Here is an 18,993-nt window from a genome sequence, read left to right as displayed (position 1 = left end):
TACCTGTCCACTTCTTCTTTACACATTGAAGCAAATGTAAAACACTCTGTTATCCCATTAACAGCAAGCAGCAAGACATACAAACTATACCAACGAAGGAGAGTTGGACCTGATTAAACAAGTAAATTAATCACACATAACCTTAATTTTGTACACAAATGCAAATAAAAATATTAATAAATTATAAAAGCAAGTTACAGTATAATCTAGCAATTTAAAAAAAATAGTTTTCTGTATAATATAAAAAGATTCAGGTATTCAATTTCAAAGGAAACATAGTATAACAAATAGTATCAATAAATAGATTTGAATATGGGATAAACTCTGGATGCAATTCATTTTACTTTTTTAGTTATTAAATTTATATGCTGTCCATTTCACTGATAAGACAGCTCTGGGCTGCTCCTTTCTTGGTTTCCATCAATGTCAGAGAAAGCTTTACTAGGCAAACTAAAGGCCTCAAAAAGCCTATTGCAAGCCAGATGGCTGCTTCTAATGTGCATTCCATTAACAGAATTATACATCTTTTTCACAAAAGCAGCAGATGCCAAAAGACAGTTGACTAATCCATCCTGCTTATTTCAAAATTAATTTTAGATTAAAAATTGAGCCATCCATTGAAAGCCAGATAAATGTATATAGAGTGTATCAAGCTGCTACCTAAAAAGTCAAACCAAATAAATAAATAAGTTGATAGTGATTTCAACTCTAGCAACTCTCTCATGCCTCAGGGAAAGGTTGCTGCTGAATTTTAAATTACGAGAGTGGAACCTGCAGCCCAACAGATGCTACTAGGCTACTGTTCCCTGTGCAACATTAATCAGTGTGCCCAATAGTGAAGGAAGCTAGAAGTTTACTTCATCAAAGTCTAAGAGAGCAGAGGTTTCCTTCTCCTATTATACAAGATGAATGGAACGTATAAGTAAACCACTAACAATATAATAGAGGATTTTTTTAAAAAAAAACTGGTTCTCATGGCATAATTTCCCTTCCTACTTCTTCAATGGCAGGGGTCCCCAATCTGTGGGCGTGGCCCACTACCGGTCCATGGCCTATTTGCAACCGGACCATGTGAGTGGTTGGCTGGTTGCTTGGGTCTCACTCGAGCGAGTATCACAGGTGCTCTCGGCCCCACTTGCGCGAGCAATGGGTGCTCGTGCACATGCATGTGTTCATGCACTTGCCTGCCCCTCTCACAAAACCATCTCATCTTTCCCTCCTCCCCCCTCGGGCTGCCAACCCTGAAAGGTTGGGGAACTCTGCTCTATGTAGAGTTCGCTTTCAAAATGATTGTCAATCTTTCCATCAAAGGAAGATATTATATTTCTGGACGCGGCTCCCAGAAAACCATCCCAGAATTCCTAGCACTGAAACTTCATTATAACTGTAATTTTTCACAACAAAATCCTGGTGAGCAATGCATGTCTATTCAGAAAACCAGATTTGAAGGGAAAGAGTGTGCACCTTTTCCTGATCTTGTAGAAAATAGATGCTTGAAATGCAGATAAGTGTAAAATGTATGTCTACACACACTCTGATTCATTTCTCTGCTTTGAATTCAGATCATTGCCCAGTCTTAACAACATGTAATAAATCTAAGGCTGCCAGATCTGGGCAGTAAAAATCTAGACAACTATGAGATGGAAGCAAATAATTACAGAAAACTCTTTTGCTGACATCTGATTACGACATCTGTGTGTTTCCATTCCAAAACTGATAGCTCCTGCAATAGACCTATTGTAATTATCACATTTCTTGATAACATTTAATTGTAATATAATTGCTATGTATCAATTCTTACAAATCTTCCCTATCTTTTTTGGACATAAAAGTATATCAAAGAAGCTTTCCAAACATAATTTGATATTGATGAAATACTTTTCAGAAAGTAAACAGGTATTACCTGATCCTGAACTGAGCATTGATCCTCCATAAAGATCCAGTGCCAACTGCGAATAGGCAAAACCAAATACTGTAATGGTTAAGCCAATCAAAAGCACTAGTTTCAACAGTGATTCTAATACAGTAGCTGCCATAGAAATTTCATCCTAAAAAGGAATTATATTTATTTAATGGAAACTGTATGTTCAAGATTATTATGCTAAATGTATAATCAGAATAATCATTTTTTAATTCATTTATTTATTTGTATTAAATTTATAGGGCAATAGGGAACTCTTGGCATCTTTATAATATGCTATGTTTAGTTTTCTAGTCACAGTGAAGTTATGACTATTAAGCAAAAAACATTTTATAGAATATATTTGACAGTAGACACATTTAAATGTACATGATATGCTGAATGTTACAGACGTAAATTGATCTATACAAATTGCTTCATTAAAAATATCCTAATTTCACTGGGAAATCTTCTATGGAAAATAAATACATTTGACAGCTATCTTCAAATGCAGTATAGGGAAAGCAAGAACATTCAACATTCCTAGGAAACTATATCAGACTTTTTTTTTTTACTTTTACAGCAAAACAGTCAGATCTTAAAATAAACATAATATTTAGGCCTATTTTATCCAGGCTGCAAAAATTCAGATGACTGCAGATGAAAATTCTCTTTGTTGCCATTTAATGATCTTCCAGATTTCTGCAGCCTAGATTTCCAAGCCTTAATTATCCTGCACTGTTGGTTTGTTTTAAATTTAGTCTTTTCTCAGTTCAAGCACATGTAGCACTCTAGCACATGTAGCACTCCCCGTCATTTTTTTCCCCACAGTAAGAGGCCTGTGTAGTAGGTAAATTATTTAATATTACTTCTACATGGAATGGAATGGAATGGAATGGAAATAGGAATGGAATGGAATGGAATGGAATGGAAATAGAAATAGAAATAGAAATAGAAATAGGAACAGGAACAGGAACAAGAACAAGAACAAGAACAGAACAGAACAGTTATTTATTGGCGAAGTGTGACTGGACGCACAAGAGATTTGTCTCCAGTGCATAACATTTTGCATTTTACTCACAAACTCTTATATGAAATGTATATTCCTACTTATTCAAGAGCTAGCAATCCAATCCTGAATACTTTCACTGAAAATTAATTACTACAGTGAAATTAATTGAAAATAACATCCTGTTTTTAAATCACAAATTCCAGCATAATTTTAGCATATTTACATATATTCTGTATATATACCTTTATGTGCACATACATTCCTTATAGAACAATGTGTTTCCTTTAACTTTGTTTTGAAAACCATGATACATCAAGATTTTTCTTTCTTAGTTCTGTAAAATACTCTAAAACTAATTAACGTACAAAGAGTCTCTTGGAAGGATGGAAAACCAGCACCGTGTTCTGAAATCAGCCAAACAAATCTTTCTGAGAACTCCCGAAGTAGAAACTGAACAATTTATTTTCCTCCAGGTGCTGTTCCCCTGGGACTAATGGTGGAGGAAGCTGCCTCTGAGGCCATATCATCCATGCACTTATCCCTCAGCCTTTTAGACCTTCCATTAACTTCAGAGAGTCATTTCTAAAATGAAACAAATATATTCCTTCTTTTTACCCGTACTCATTTTCTTACCATTCATTTTCACCAAATAACTTTCTATCATAATATAGAGCAGGGGTGTCAAACTGCCGGCCCGCAGGCTGGATGTGTCATGCTAAAACTGCACCCACCCCATTGCCAGCAATGGAAAAAAAGTTGTGATACGTCACGTGATGTTGCGAGTTTGACACCCCTGATATAGAGGTTCTACATCGTGAGAAGAAAAAAATCCTACACCCATTCTCCATTCTATGCTTAATTATCAGTTTTCCTCTCTTTCTAGTGAAAATGTGTATTAATGCTTTAGAAAACACTGATCAATACTTTCATCCCTTTTACTTCTATAGCATGTTAAATTAATGAATGAGAAGACTAAACTTACCTGTTTTTGCAACTTAGTATCTTTCCCACGTTCTAGAACTTTAGCAAAGTACACATAAAAACTCTCTTCTATTGGTAAAAATATAAATCTAGCTGTCAAAGAACCAAGGTTGTTTATAATATCATATACACCTTTGTAAAGGAGGAGAAAAATACAGTTAATATATTTATTATTAACTTGTTATCTGCTCACAATATAAATTAGTCTCTACCTAAAAACATTTCTACATTTTGCACTGATAGTAAAAGTATTATAAGTATTATAAATAACGTTCTACAATGATCCACATACATTATTATGAATAATACTTGCAACCCAGACTAAAGCCAATATATCAATTTAAAAATAAAATAATATAATTTATTTTCTTAACAATAATCAACCAGAAAAACCCACTGCATTTCACACTAATGAGCAAATCATTATTACTGTGGCAAACTTATTTCATACAAATGTAAAATCATTTTGAATTCCAAGAAAAATAAAAGGGCAAAATTTTAAAAACCCCTAAACTCTGCATTTGTTTCACATCCATTGAACTACAGCAGAAATCTCCAATGTGATGTTTTCCAGATGTGTTAGAATTCAATCCTTATAATTCAATGTTCTGTGAACTCATTGACCAATAAAGACCAGTATATTTAAAGGGTGCCATGTTAGAAAGTCAGCTGTCTCAATTTATCCAATACAGCATATATTATTTCATTCTTTCATTAACATGGAATCAGATGTCTATATGACATTATCAAGAGAAAGTATACACTTAGAATCAGTTCCCTGCATGACTGATGTTTACATACGGCATCACTAGGAGACAATTAAAAATTGCCACACTCGCCTATTCGTAAATTCATACTGAATATCACTCCTCATAATTCTGATGTCTCCACAGAAATATCAATAGCTACTTTACTGACAGGCATTGATGTTGTCCCCCAGTTGGGCCTATGCCTAGGTTTTCTTTCTTTCTTTCTTTCTTTCTTTCTTTCTTTCTTTCTTTCTTTCTTTCTTTCTTTCTTTCTTTCTTCTTTCTCTTTCTTTCTTTTTTTCTTTCTTTCTTTTTCTTTTTCTTTCTTTCGGAAACAAACTCCTGCCTCATTTTCACCTGCATCCACAGAAGATTCCACAGCAAAACAAATCAATACTTAGGGACAATGTTTGCCTCCCACTATTTAGCAGCTGGTTCACCTAATCCTCACACCATTCAATTAGTCCTATCTGGTCCAGATGGTTTGCTCAGACCATCAGTTGAGATCCCTAATATTGATTCCTTGATTATCACAATTTAATGTCCATCCTCTTCTGGAACATAGCTAGATGATAAGTGAGGAACCCTCTTGAATTTCATTATTATTTTTCATATTTTCTTTTCCCAAGAAACCTGAGCTATGTATGATCTATTTATACCTCTCTACTCAGAGCAGGGTTGTCAAACTGCCGGCATGAGGCCAGTTTCATCCTACTGAAGCCGCGCTCACCCCATTGCCAGCAATGCAAGAGTCACGATACGTCGCAACACATCACGTGACGTGGCGAGTTTGACACCCGTGTCTTAGAGCATCACTGGGTTTAAACAATAGGAGCCCCTCATGAGGCTGAGTATACAACAATTGCTCCCACTAAATTTGATATCCCTGTGATTACATTAGAGCCATATCCTAGCATGGCGTTAGCCTTTTTTCTTCAATTTAAGCCTTGTACTATTATGATTAATAACAGATACTTCCCTAATGCCATATGACATTAACAGTCCTTCTTGACAACTATATTATTAATTTGCTATATTTACACCCAGATATTCCAGTACCAATTGCAGGCAACTTGAATGATGCATGCATTGGAGTTTGACACTTCCCTTTAGTTCATTTTAAATGGTTTCTCTCCCCCACCCCCACCGCCCAAAAAAAAGGGATTTTTTTTATTCCCAGGTATGATATAACAATGTTGAAGGTTTTGACTGTCCAAATGAGCATGGCATTTCTAAATGGCAGTGCCAGAGTGATTCTAATGGGGAACTCAGTTCCAAGGTCCAAAAAGGTAAAAGCAATAGTCTTAATATCAGGCACCTACGTTAATTTTAGTTAGTTTTAGGCACCTATGTTAATCAATAACTCATTTTGTATTGTGTTTTGTTTTGCTTTGAAAACAATGTTTTATCTGTTGTTTTATAATGGATGTTTTTCATGTTTTTCATGTTTTTAAGTCACCCAGAGTCATTGGATATGAAACGGGGTGGCAAATAATTTTATAAATAAATAAATATTGATATCAGAATATCATTACAGAGGGAAAAGATACAGTTACATTGAAGAGATGCACAGAGGTGCTCCACTTGCATCTAGACAGTCCAAAACATTTGATTTTAAAACTGAAGTACTACACACTTCTGATCATTGTGATATTTTATAATCTTAGCCTCATAATCAGATTCGCTGATATTAGAAAACACACTCCAACAAAATCTCTCAAGCCTTTATTATACTTATCATCAAAAGTCAAAATCAGATGAAAATGCTTTTAGACTATGTTTAGATATTAATATATTTCTTCCATGCATGTAAATTTTGTTAAAAAGTCTTTCCTACCTTGGTCTCCAAAATTTAATACATTCAGGAAAGTCATCACATATCTTTCACCTATAAAATTAATATTTCAATTAGTATTTCTTTCCTAAAGTGTGATCCTGCCCAGGCTTAAGGAGCCAGTGGTCTACTCCAGGGGTCCCCAACCCCAGAGCTTCAGCGACTACAAGGTCTTGAGCCTTTCAGAACCGGGCCACAGAAGGGGTAGGCAAGCAGCAGGGGAGTGCATGTGTGCATGCTCCAATTGTATGAGTGGCAGGCACATTCCCAGCACTCATACAAATAGAGTTTGCCCACTGCTCACGCAGAATCATCCCCTCTCCCCCTCCCACCAGTCCACAAAGCCGAAAAGGTTAGGGAACTGTGGTCTACTCTACTTAAGAAATTTTCCTCCTCTTTTTCATTTTCATCCTCTTTCCTATTTCCCCCTTTTAGAGAAGGTTGTTGAGAGAACTCTGGAGGAAGCAGACTATCTGGATCCTTTTAAATCACGTTTCAGACCAGAGCATGGGCCTAAGACAACATTGATTGTCCTTCTGAAAGACCTCTGGAGCAGGAGGGAGGCAGATATGTCCACCCTTCCTTTCCTTGATCTGTCAGTGGCCTTTAATACCATGTTATACTTCTGGACCTTGAAACCATTCTGAGGTTGGAGTAGAAGAGTAGAAGAACACAGCATTGTAGTGGTTCTGCTCCTTATTTCAGGACCAGTTGTGGTTAGTGTTGATGGAAAGAAGCTTTTTCCAAGCTCCTTTCTTCATGGGGCCTCTCAGGGTTCTATGCTCTCCCCATTTATATTCAACATCTACCTGAAGCTGCTGAGCAAAATAGTTTGCAAACACTCCAATGAGAGTTATCATCAATATGTTAGTAATTCTCAGTCATATATCTCTATCCCAGGCCAAGCAAGTGATGGGGTTAATTTTTTGTGTCTAGAAACTAAGAGAATCTGAATAGGGAAGAACAGGTTCAGTTCAATTCTAGGGGCTTTGGGTATTAGCTCTGATGGTTTCCATTTTTAGTCCTTGATGGGGTATCACTGCTTAATCAAAACTGTGCAAATTTGGGGTCCTCCTGGACTTGCAGCTCCTGTTCAAACAGCAGGTAACAACTAATCCAACCTGTGTACCAACTGCATATTTTCCTGAATCGGGAGCACTGCCATAGTCACTCATGCCTCAGTACCTCTTGAGTAGACCATTGAAACACACTTTACATGCGGCTATCCCTGAAAGTCACTTGGAAATTAAAATTAGTCCAAAATGCAGCAAGTTGGGAAGTTATCACTGGACCTTAGTATGTCCCTGTTACACCACTGCTCCATGAGCTGCATTAGCTCTGAGTGCAATTCAAGATGTCCATAAATAACCTGATTCCCCATATCTCAGCATGGGACCAGGTAATTTGTAAGGCTACCTCTCTTTAGTTCCTTCTGTCCCTAAGTCTATTCAGATGAGCATGTCCATGTGGCAGAATCCAGCATGTCTTTTCTGTTCCAGCACGAATCCTCTAAAACACTATAACCCAAGATTTGTGGAATCCTGACCCTGCTAGCATTTCAGAAGTCCTTGAAGATTTGGTTCCTTCTTCAGGTGGTCTGTAGGTAAGATGTGCCCCTCACTAAGTTTGTCTTTCTTATGATTGAAGTTGGTTTGTCCTCAGCCTCCATTACTTTTGTTATTTTTCTTTTTTTGTGTGTGTTTGGTTTGATTTTAATCCTATATAACCACATAGCATCACTGTTGAGAGACCTATCTAAACCAGGTAGATCAGTCAGCTGTTTGATTGATCCACAGATAGATATAAATATGGGACTGCAAGCTGAAGTAGTAAGCAAATACTTCTCAAAGATTCATCAAAGAGTCTTTAAAGAATTCTGTATCTTCCCTTTTGCAATGAACAGAAACTAAACAGATCCATTAAAATAATCTCCTGGAATCAGCATGTTTCTTCTCATTGCCCTTTAGCCTAGACCCATTCCAACAATTCCAAAAAAATGTGGAAATGCCAGTCAATGACATTCTTTTTGCTATTGTTGGAAGAAGGGGACTGAGAATAAAAAATTCAAGTTGAAGAAAGTTTCATACTCACCCTCTGTTAAAACCTGTTTGAGGAACGACTGCTTAAAGAAACTCCAAGTCAGCCTTGCTTCCTTCCAGTTAACAATGTCCTGAAATATATACAAACAATTATATATAATTAAATATCCTGTCCCACTTTGTCTGAGTTTAAAAACACCAGGGCTAGGAAGGCTAAAAAGAAATCCTGGAAGAAAACAGTGGCAAGCACCTTCATACACCATCCAGAAAAAATTCCATGGACATATCCAGGAAGTCACTTGGGGTCAAGCTTGATTCAATTTACTTTACACCGATATACCAGTCAACATGATACATGATACAATCACTAAAAAAACTAATTAAAAACTATATATAATGAAGGTCTTAATTAAGGTGTTAATTAAATATATACACACACATATATTTGCCTATTCCTGATTTAGTTTCTGCAAGTATTAATGTGGAAGACTCTTTATTTTTACAGCTACATTTTAAAATGCAGCTCATAGAAATTTCTTCTATTATAACATCTGAATTGTTTACCAGAAGATTAAAATGCGGTCATTTTACCTTACTCAGGTTTTTTTGTATTAGAATTAACTATATGTTTTCATAGTAAAATAAACTAGGCTAGATAAAATATAAGGTGTAGTAACACTTTTCTGAAAAATGATGTGCATATAAGATCATTCAGCTAGCACAGCTACAGTATTAGCAAAAGCCATTTTCTGAACAATGTAACATTTATTATTTCTAAAAGCTACAATCATCTATGGATCTAAAGGTTTGCTTACATAAATAAAAATCCACTAGATGAAGTTTAAATCTAATATCAAAGTGGTAAAAAATATTTGCTCAATAAGGTTACAGCAACCCCAATCTTTTCTTCTCTGAAACATTTCAGAAGTGATAGTTCTGAAAAGTAGTAGTTTCATTCAGTGTCAAGTTTCATTAAAATCAAAAGAACAGTTTGCATGCGAATGAATTCAATGACACTAATACTAAAGCAATGGACCTTCATTTATTTTCATCATTTAATTCTGTTTAAATTTAATATCTACTTTGCAGTTTGTTGAACACATTATGCACTAGGTAAGTCAACATTTTGAATTCACATAAGTCATCTCATATATATGATATTTGTATAACTTTAAATACAAAGCATTATATATGATATTTGTATAACTTTAAATACAAAGCATAATATGGGATTATTCAAAATAACTGTTTTATAATCAGAGCCGAGGTGGCGCAGCAGTTAGAGTGCAGTACTGCAGGCCACTTTAGCTGACTGTGTTCAGCAGGTCAGCGGTTCAAATCTCACCAGTTCAAGGTTGACTCAGCCTTCCATCCTTCCGGGGTAGGTAAAAATGAGGACCCAGATTGTTGGGGGCAATGTAAATATATATATACATTGCTTACTGGTGTACACCGCTTAGAGAGTGCTTGCACTTAAAGCGGTATATAAGTCTCATAAATAAATAAATAAATATTAATTTAAGCATATAAATTTGTTACATTCTTTTATAATTAAGAATACACTATGGATTTAAAGTATCAGGCCACTAGAAGTTCAGAGAAATCATTGGAAGATTTTTGCTTATAGAGTTAGATATTGCAGTTATTAAGCAGTCTCCTGGGTTATTAAGCAGACAGAAACCCAGGGAAGGAGCACACGGTGCCTGGGGCATTGAGGGAGGCCTGGAGGGTCTGCTGACTTTCTGAGGAAATGCCTTGACTTTCTGGAGAAGGCAGCAGAGAAGATTGCTAATGGCATCACATGACTGCAAAGCATTTGGCAACTAATCCTAAATTGTACAAGTTGCCAAGCATCCAGATACTGATCACATATTGCACACACACACGCAGGAATGTGTGTGTGTGCAATACTTTCTGAAGAGCTTTATGGGCCATAAACTACCCTTTCCAAGACCATTGTAACTTCGAAAAGTCATTAAACAATCAAATGTCAAGGACTACCTATATTATAAAGTTTTAAAAGAAACAGAGCTCAGAGATATGAGATAACTTCTCCACTGCTACAAAAACTAATCAAGAATAGTTCAATGTTGATAAACAAATGGCCTCTGATTCTAGCTAATAAAATATTTTCCTCATATTTTCTCTTTACCATCTTATACGTATAGGCTGAACAGATGGTTACTTGTGAGGGAGTGACTTCTTAAGATATAGAAAAACCTTAATGCAACAGAAATATGCCACATGAAGAGAATAAGGAAGATGACCTTGACAGAAATTTGCAGGAAATGTTACCTAGCCAAAACATTTTTAAGTCTAGAATGGCCAGATAACATTTGGAAATGAATCAGGCAAATGCTTCTCTAAATTACTGAAGGAGGAGGAAGTACAGCCAGATCAGACTTGCAAGATTCTGTCAGGTTTTCTTAACAAAAAAATATTATTTTTGTAGCAAGATTGTTATGTTGGAAACAGAAATATATACTTTGCTTAAGTATTAGAATTAGGTCTCACAAAAAGCCTAAGATCAAAAATGTCTCAGCCCATTTCAGATATTGATTTTTTTATTTACCGTAAATGCCGGCGTATAAGACGACTTCCGCGAGCGCTGAAATCGGCGCCAAAGACGGGAGTCGTCTTATACGCCGAGTCGGCTTATACGCCGGAAATACTGGTAGTTTCTGGCGTATAAGACGACGTTCTAGGAATGCGGCCCGGCTATAAAGACGGGGGTCATCTTATACGCCGGGTCGCCTAATACGCCGGCATATACGGTACTAATATTGAATATCCACGTTATAAATGATCTTACTGTATGACAAAAATATGTACACAGAATACCAAGTATTATATGCCTATTTTTTCAAACAATAACATGTAAATATTAAGAATGTAATCAACTGAAACCTGAAAAATGACAGTGTGAAACTAAAACTGATTAAAAGCTCAGTGGTTAAACTATGATACTTAATCTACGAATTTCTTAGGACAACTTGGCTATTCATGAACAACAACAACAACAAGCATCTTGTGCCAAGAAGTAACCTGGATTTTTCTTTAAGTTGTTGGACTTACCTCATTTTGTCCAAAAGCAGGCAAAAAAGATACCATTCTAGTAATAGGAAATGATTTTTTGGTTGCTTCAGGAGAACCCAAAAATTTCATGAAATATATTATATAACATGATACTAGAATGGTAGTGTATAAAAGCTGCAAAGGAAAAATAATTCATATTGGTTTTATAGTCAACAGGACAGGGCAGCAACATTCTTATTTGAACAGCAACAAATGGGAATCTCAGCAACATTCAACGGTGATGGAATTACACCCACTCCAATCCTGTTTAAGGATTAACATGGTGAGGCAGATGCCAAGGGGCACAGGATGCAAGCAATATGACTTTTCTCTAGGGGGAACCTGTCAGCCTCAGTTTTCAATTTGTACTGTTCTATTTGTGAGCACTCAGGTTAACGTGGACCAAGAAATTTAAAATGATGAGGGAAATGCTAGAAGTAAGGAATTTAATGCTGAATTATTTTCAAGACAAACCCATCCCTTACGTTCATCTCACCTCCTTGGCAGAGTAGCAATGACACTTCTGCACAAGACACAAGCATATACTAGTTTTCCATCCATACCAGTTATCCATCATGCTAAATTAAAAGTTATATGTGTCTAGCATGCACTGGGATATAAATACATTTGCTTGGGAACACCATTAATGTGACATGGCTTAAAGAAAATGTTCCAATTTCCACAATCAATTCATATGATAAATCCAATAAATGGTAATAAAGCAGGTAGAAAACTGTACCTGAGCCAAAGAAAAGATATAGAGCCCCCAGTGTGGATACAAAACTACTAGAAGGACTGTTAAAAAACATTTGCAAAGGATTGACAAACTCTCAGCTATCACCTGTAAAGAACATAAAAAGATCTTATTAGATACACAACTTCCTAATACTTATGTGTAAGATTCAAAAAGCATGTAATCCAGAAATCTTATTTTGAAACATTTCTACAAATATGCAGCTCTGAAAAGCCTTGAATACTTTCTACAACAGCAGAAACTTCTCAAAGTACAACCATTTTTCTTTAGGACAATATTTTCAGTTGTTTTTAGCTGTTTGGGCATCCATATCCTCTGTGCCAGAAATAATGAACTGGACCCCAGTTAAATTATTCTTGCTTTGTTTCAGGAAAATAAGGTAGTTATCAGGATTAAAAAGCCTATTGATTTCAGTGAAGTCAAGTGTGATGAACAAGTAAACTTAGTAAAGCAATACTATGGAAGAAATCTTGTCCCAAATGTTTCCAGGCCTGCCATGATGGCTCTGTATTATAAACAACACCATCATCAGCTTTGAAAGGGAAAGGAAAATAATAAAAATAATTGCTAGAGATGAAAAAGAAGAATCTTTATACCTCTATGTAAACCTCATTTTGCCAATGCAATAGCACTTCCACCATTTCTGCTTAGCCATTCTAGTGTAGTGGTTAATGTCAGTGGTGGGATTCAAATATATGAACAATCAGTTCTCTGTGTGGATGCTGCTTCCGGAAGTCCATTCTGGGCCTGGGCAACAAAAAATTAGCTACCGGTTCGCCGAACTGGTGCAAACTGGCTGAATCCCACCACTGGTTAATGTGCTGACTAGGAGTTTTAGCATGAAACCAGAGACTAAAAGTTTTAGCATGAGACCAGAGGTGTGACTTTCTCAGCCCAACACATTTCACGGTGTTATTGTTGTGGGGAAAATAAGAAACAGAAGAGTTATGTACATTGCTTTGAACTGTGCAAAAATAAAAGGTGGTATTATCATATACATGTGAAATCACAGCTGCCAGTTCTTTAGCTGACGTTGGCCTTCATTCGCATCATGTTCTTCCCAAGAACCTAGGCTATCATAATCTATATGTACAGATCCAAGTAGTGTGGCTTTTGTATCTGGCATTTGGAAATTTTATCACTATGCAGATTTTCTGAGTGTAGTCTAAGACTTTTTGGTATGGTACCCAATGTGCAATAACCACTGGGATCATCATTGCCAGTTTATACCATAATCCTTTAACTTCAATTTTCAGCTCTTGGTACTTTGTAATCATTTTGTACCTTTGTATTATGGTTCATTCACAGTCAGCCAGATGTTCAGACTGGATTTGGCATTTTTGTCTACCTATAGAGTCCTTACCAAGAACTTGGGATAAGCAGATGTGCATGTTTGAATTGATGGTATTACAGATATCGTCGCAGGATGGAAGCTGTTCCTAGTAAGGCTGCCTTTTGCAATTGACTGATGGCGAATTTGTCAATGCCAATGGTGTTCAAGTGGTGCGCCAGTTGTTTTGGGATTGCACCCAAGGTGCCTATTACTATTGCTACTATCCTTGCTTGCCTTTGCCACAGTCATTCTATTTCTCTTTGTAAGTCTTTGTATTTTGTTATCGTCTCCAGTTCTTTCTCTTCTATTCTGCTGTCTCCAGGCACTGCGATGACCACTATCCAGACTTTGTTGTCTTTCTTATTGACAATTGTTAAGTCTGGGGTGTTATGTGGCAGGTGCTTGTTGTTCTTTTTGTTATTGTTGTTGTTATTCAATAAAACTAATGCATTTAAGTGAATGTATTTAGATTAATCAGTAAATCAATACTTTACCTATAAGAAAATGTCAGAATATATGTCAGAATAAAATTTTTAACTTCAGACATCTGTTCATTATTATAATTTTAAAAGAACCAAGAAATACAATTTCATATAATTTCACTAACCTTTAACCGTACAAGTAAATGTACTTGAGCTAAAACCCAAAAAGGTTCACCCAGGAGTTCAATCACAGCAGAAAGACAAAAAGCAAGTACTCCAAAATTATAGTAAGGAATTGCATTTTCATTAGGAACTTCAAGTATATCTAGCCAGATCCAGCCGAAGAACGCACACCAACATACACCCAACGGAACTCTACAAAAGTTAAGATAAACCATTAAGCCAAAATTAATAACTTGCTCTTTTCTCTCCCTTCTTCAATTTGAATTCTTAGAAATGTCTGCAAACCATGAGTCAGTACAATACGCTTCAAAAGTGCGTGTATCTGTTTTTCCTACATCCGCAGGAGTAAATTATTTCTGTAGTTTAATTACACTTTTTCTTGGAATGCATTACAACTTATAAGGTTTTTGCATACATATTTATTTGAGAAATCTATATTTTTCATCCAATGCTAATAACCTAATGCAAAAAGCAAAAAAGGAACAGCACAAAGAGCAAATTTTGCAGGTGTTATATGCAAATATGCATGGGTGCGAATAAAGACACAGAGAGAGACAGAGACAGAGACAGACAGACACAAACACACACACACACACAGAGAGAGAGAGAGAGAGAGAGAGAGCGCTTTTATTTGCTCCTTCACTCACTAAAAAAAAACAAGGCACTTGCATTTCTTCAACTAAAGCAGAGTACAGTATTATATAAAAGATCCACAGTCTTTCCCATCAGCATTGACTTTCCAAAGTTTATTTAACTTCGGAACATTAGCACTGAAAATTGGAGATTGCTTTCTTTTTCCAGGCAATGGGACAAGAATTATTCCAAAGAAAATTATTCTCATCCAAAAGCTGAATAGCAGCTTTTCTCAATTTCTCAAATGTGGTCTATGGAGATGTGGTAATTAATATATGCAATTAGAATTAAATTAGAATTAGGCAAATTAAATTACCTAATTAAACGTTAGTTAATTAATATATGCAATTAGAATGAAACTATTACAGATAAACTAAGATGCAATTTAGGTAAGTATCAAGTGACTTGACAATTTCATATCCTATCTAGAGGAACTCAACTGCCTGTTTCTCAATGCAATCATGACTTCAAAAACAAGCTCCTCTACCTTTTCAAAAGTGCAAGCAAAATTGCAGAACTCAATAACTAAAATGTTCAAATGAGTAATTTAAACTTACGTTAGCCATAACAGATTAAATGTTTGTGTCCAGTTTCTTCTTGAACTACCACTCAAACAAGCTTTACGGAATGCTTCTCTGGCTAAGAAAACTATTGTTGAATAAAGCAGCATCAGTCTAATATTTTGGGAGGAAAAGGGAAGAAAAAGAAAGAAAAAGGGAATTTCATTTTAAAAAGATAATTTCTACTATAAATAATTTTATTATATTGTTATTAATTTAGTTATATTAACTATATAACCATTATAACTATCAATAATAGCTATCAAAAAATATTTGATTACCTTAGGGTTCTCAATTGTGAATTGCACTCACCCAGGGACACATGCAACCGGGGGAAGTCATATCATCTTACAGAAGTTGTGCCAGACACAAACTAGGCATTTGGATATTAATAAGCTTATAAATCATTTACTACATGCTTCCCTTTTGTAACTGAGGATATATGAACTGCCCCAATATGTATTTTCAAATTATATAAGTTTCAAAGTACTTAAGTTTTAGTTTTTTTTTAATTAACCTTTTATAAATACATAGCTTTTTTAAAAAAATCTTAAATTTAGTTGTTGAAAATCTGAGGTGATATCAAAAATTTCATTGAAGTTTTTTCTACTTTACCCTGATTACATATATTTTGAAAATTGGGGAGATAATGCAATTTAAATGGACAGAACTCTCATTTCTGCAGAATATAACAGAAGATATATTCATGCTTGGTAATGATCCCCATGTTTTAGCTTTAAGTTTCTTTTCTCTAGATCCTATCTAAGTTATATTTAAATGTTATACTAAGTTTCTTAGTAACACTATTAATTACAGAAAAAATAATAATCTTATAATATTTTACCATTTTCTATGCAATTGTAACTCACTGAGTATATATTATATGATATCAAGAAAAGTGGAAATGATTTTTATTAATTTATACCACAGATTTATCTATGTATTCCCATTGTTTATTTTTCATCTGTCTGAAAACAAGTTTCCTGAAGGTTTCATAATAAAAATTAAAATCAAAAAATACACAAAATGAAAATCATAAAACAAGAGCGCACTGAAAATATTATTCAAGGTTTTCTTAGGTCTCTCATAGAGTTCTATTGCTTTTAATGGATCAATTTTAAATGTCAAATTCTGTCAGAAATAATTTTGCTCTAGAATAACCATAGATAAAAGAATATTATATTAAGGTATCAATTAAGGCATCAAAGCTACTCAACAGCTCTCTTTTAAAGGTAGAAGTGTAGTTTTGGACATGTGGCTATTATTTTTCAGCCAAATTTTTTGTTAATTAAGGGGAGGTAGAAAAACTAGTACATTTGGCAATACCTGGTATACAATTAAACTCAGTATATTTCACATTTTGAAATAATAAAGAACCAGCAAAACTGTCATTTCAAGAATGACTCAGAAGTACTGCATATCTATTAAAATCAGGAATGACTTTGGAAATATAGCATTTTCAAAAGCCACTAAATATTTACATAATTTAGAGGAAAAGGCATTTAATTCAAGAAACTAAATCACAAACTCAAATTTGCGCTTAAAATCAGTGCAGGCATTGATTCATCTATACAGTTCAATATATCTCCTTGCAGAGTCACACCAAACAGCAGAAAGTTAAGTAATTTATCCATATTTATTCCAGACAGAAAGTAGAGACAAAGCTATTATAACTTGGAACCATTAATATTTCATGTTTTTATGAAATAACTATGATTTATTACCTTACATTCACAAGACCAATTACTTCTTTTGATACATAACGTAAAGTAAAAGCATTTAAACCAAACGTAATTAGCCGGAATAGCACCTGCAAAAAGAAAAGTGAAATTAATCAAACATTAACTTTCAATCTGTAAATCAGGGGTCTTCAAACTTGGCCCTTTTATGACTTGTGGACTGGCTGAGGAATTCTGAGATTTGAAGTCCACAAGTCATAAAAGGGCCAAGTTTGAAGATCCCTGCTGTAAATGAACTCAGACTTCAACATTTGTTTGTTTCAGGACTTCATCTTAACACTATGATCTTATCTCCACTGAATAATAGTAAACTCTTCAATTCAATTACTCAATACACATATAGGATTATTCACTTGTTCTAATACCAGTAGTTGGATACTTCAAAAATGCTGCCTATAAACTTTTGCTACAAACTCAGTAACTCTACAGATACTTAAATTTAATGTATTTATTATACATGCAAGACCAAGCCCTTTGAAGTGATTAAGTCTAAATTACATTTTCTCACCTTCAGACTCAATCACACTCACAGAATATGAAACACTTGGAATGCATAGAACTTTTATTAGTTTAATTTGTAATATTACTAACATTCATTTCAAAATAAAAACATTAGCTTGCATTACCAAATAAATCTTTCAGCATGGAAAAGAGGAATCCTACTGTATTGTAGGTTGTAGAACAGAATGGTAAAAATCTGAGCATAGTGAAAAGCTTTTCCAAAAAGGTATCAGCATTATTGATAGTTTTTATATAAGATTCTATATATGGCAATAGAAAATAATTACACACCATATTGCAATTACAACTTGGCTGTAATGAGTCTTAATTGCCATATAGTTATTGAACTATGCTGTTTGTTTTGATTACAGCCTAACATAATCTGTAGGGCAATGCTTGTAGCCTTTTCAGAATGAACTTCCATCAGTTGTTTAAAGAGCAAGTAACATTTTCAATCCTGAGTCTGTTTCTATTACTTGTATCAAAGAATTCTTCTACACAACAAGATTACTTTGGGTTAGCACTACAAATTATAGGCGGCAGTTGTTTTAGGGAAATGCAAGTGTCTTTGCTCAATTTAATTATTCCAGAGTTGGAAGCTCAACAATGTAGCTGTAGGACTATTATAGCTGCAAGTCTACTAAATGCACAAAAAAGAAAACACTTTGAAATAACCTCAATGGAGGAATGCCTGATGAAGATGATAAAACTTGCAGAGAGGGAAAAATAACTTGCTTAATTAAAGGAAAATCAATAATATGTTTATCACTGGCTGGAAACCCCTTCTGGCCTTTCTGCTATAAAAAGAAAAAAATGAACTTGTGATTTATGGGACTGAGGATGAGAAAGGATAGCTTATGGGAAAAAAGGAAATTATGATGTAATCTTAGAGAGGATAAAATATAAAGGCATTTATACCACTGTAAAAAGATCACGAGATAATCTTTATATTCTTTTCTTTCTTTCCCACTATTCTTCCTTGTTTCTTTTCTAATATTTGCACTTTTATCTTGTTAAAATGCTTGCTTAAAGTAAAATCAATAACTACATTTATCTGTGACTGGAAGCCCCTTATGTATATGTGTGTGTGCATGTGTGTGTGTGTGTATGCACACATCCATCCATACAGTACATACACACACATACACCCATTCACTCACACACACATACCTACACACACATACACTCTACATTTCTTGACATTAAATGAACCACTAGAAAGATTATCAGGGAAAAGGTTTAGCCTTTGAATGCATGCATCACCAGATCCACTTATGG

At 34.9% G+C, this 18,993-nt stretch overlaps 1 protein-coding gene across 1 annotated transcript in view; it reads right to left on the bottom strand.

The window, feature by feature from the left end:
* RFT1 (RFT1 homolog) overlaps nucleotides 1-18,993 on the bottom strand; it is a 37,013-nt gene that overhangs the window by 13,816 nt on the left and 4,204 nt on the right. The window contains exons 2-11 of the mRNA XM_039354647.1: nucleotides 17,200-17,285; nucleotides 15,473-15,589; nucleotides 14,285-14,474; nucleotides 12,330-12,431; nucleotides 11,591-11,725; nucleotides 8,568-8,646; nucleotides 6,480-6,530; nucleotides 3,895-4,025; nucleotides 1,904-2,048; nucleotides 4-109 (exon numbers count right to left, since the gene is read on the bottom strand). Of these exons, the coding sequence (XP_039210581.1) occupies nucleotides 4-109; nucleotides 1,904-2,048; nucleotides 3,895-4,025; nucleotides 6,480-6,530; nucleotides 8,568-8,646; nucleotides 11,591-11,725; nucleotides 12,330-12,431; nucleotides 14,285-14,474; nucleotides 15,473-15,589; nucleotides 17,200-17,285 (1,142 nt within the window). The remainder of the gene's footprint in view (nucleotides 1-3; nucleotides 110-1,903; nucleotides 2,049-3,894; nucleotides 4,026-6,479; nucleotides 6,531-8,567; nucleotides 8,647-11,590; nucleotides 11,726-12,329; nucleotides 12,432-14,284; nucleotides 14,475-15,472; nucleotides 15,590-17,199; nucleotides 17,286-18,993) is intronic.

The sequence above is a fragment of the Crotalus tigris genome, unplaced genomic scaffold (genome assembly GCF_016545835.1).
Source record: "Crotalus tigris isolate CLP2741 ecotype Arizona unplaced genomic scaffold, ASM1654583v1 scf7180000018578.197295, whole genome shotgun sequence".
Taxonomy (NCBI): Eukaryota; Metazoa; Chordata; class Lepidosauria; order Squamata; family Viperidae; genus Crotalus; species Crotalus tigris.
This window is presented reverse-complemented; position numbering and strand designations above follow the sequence as displayed.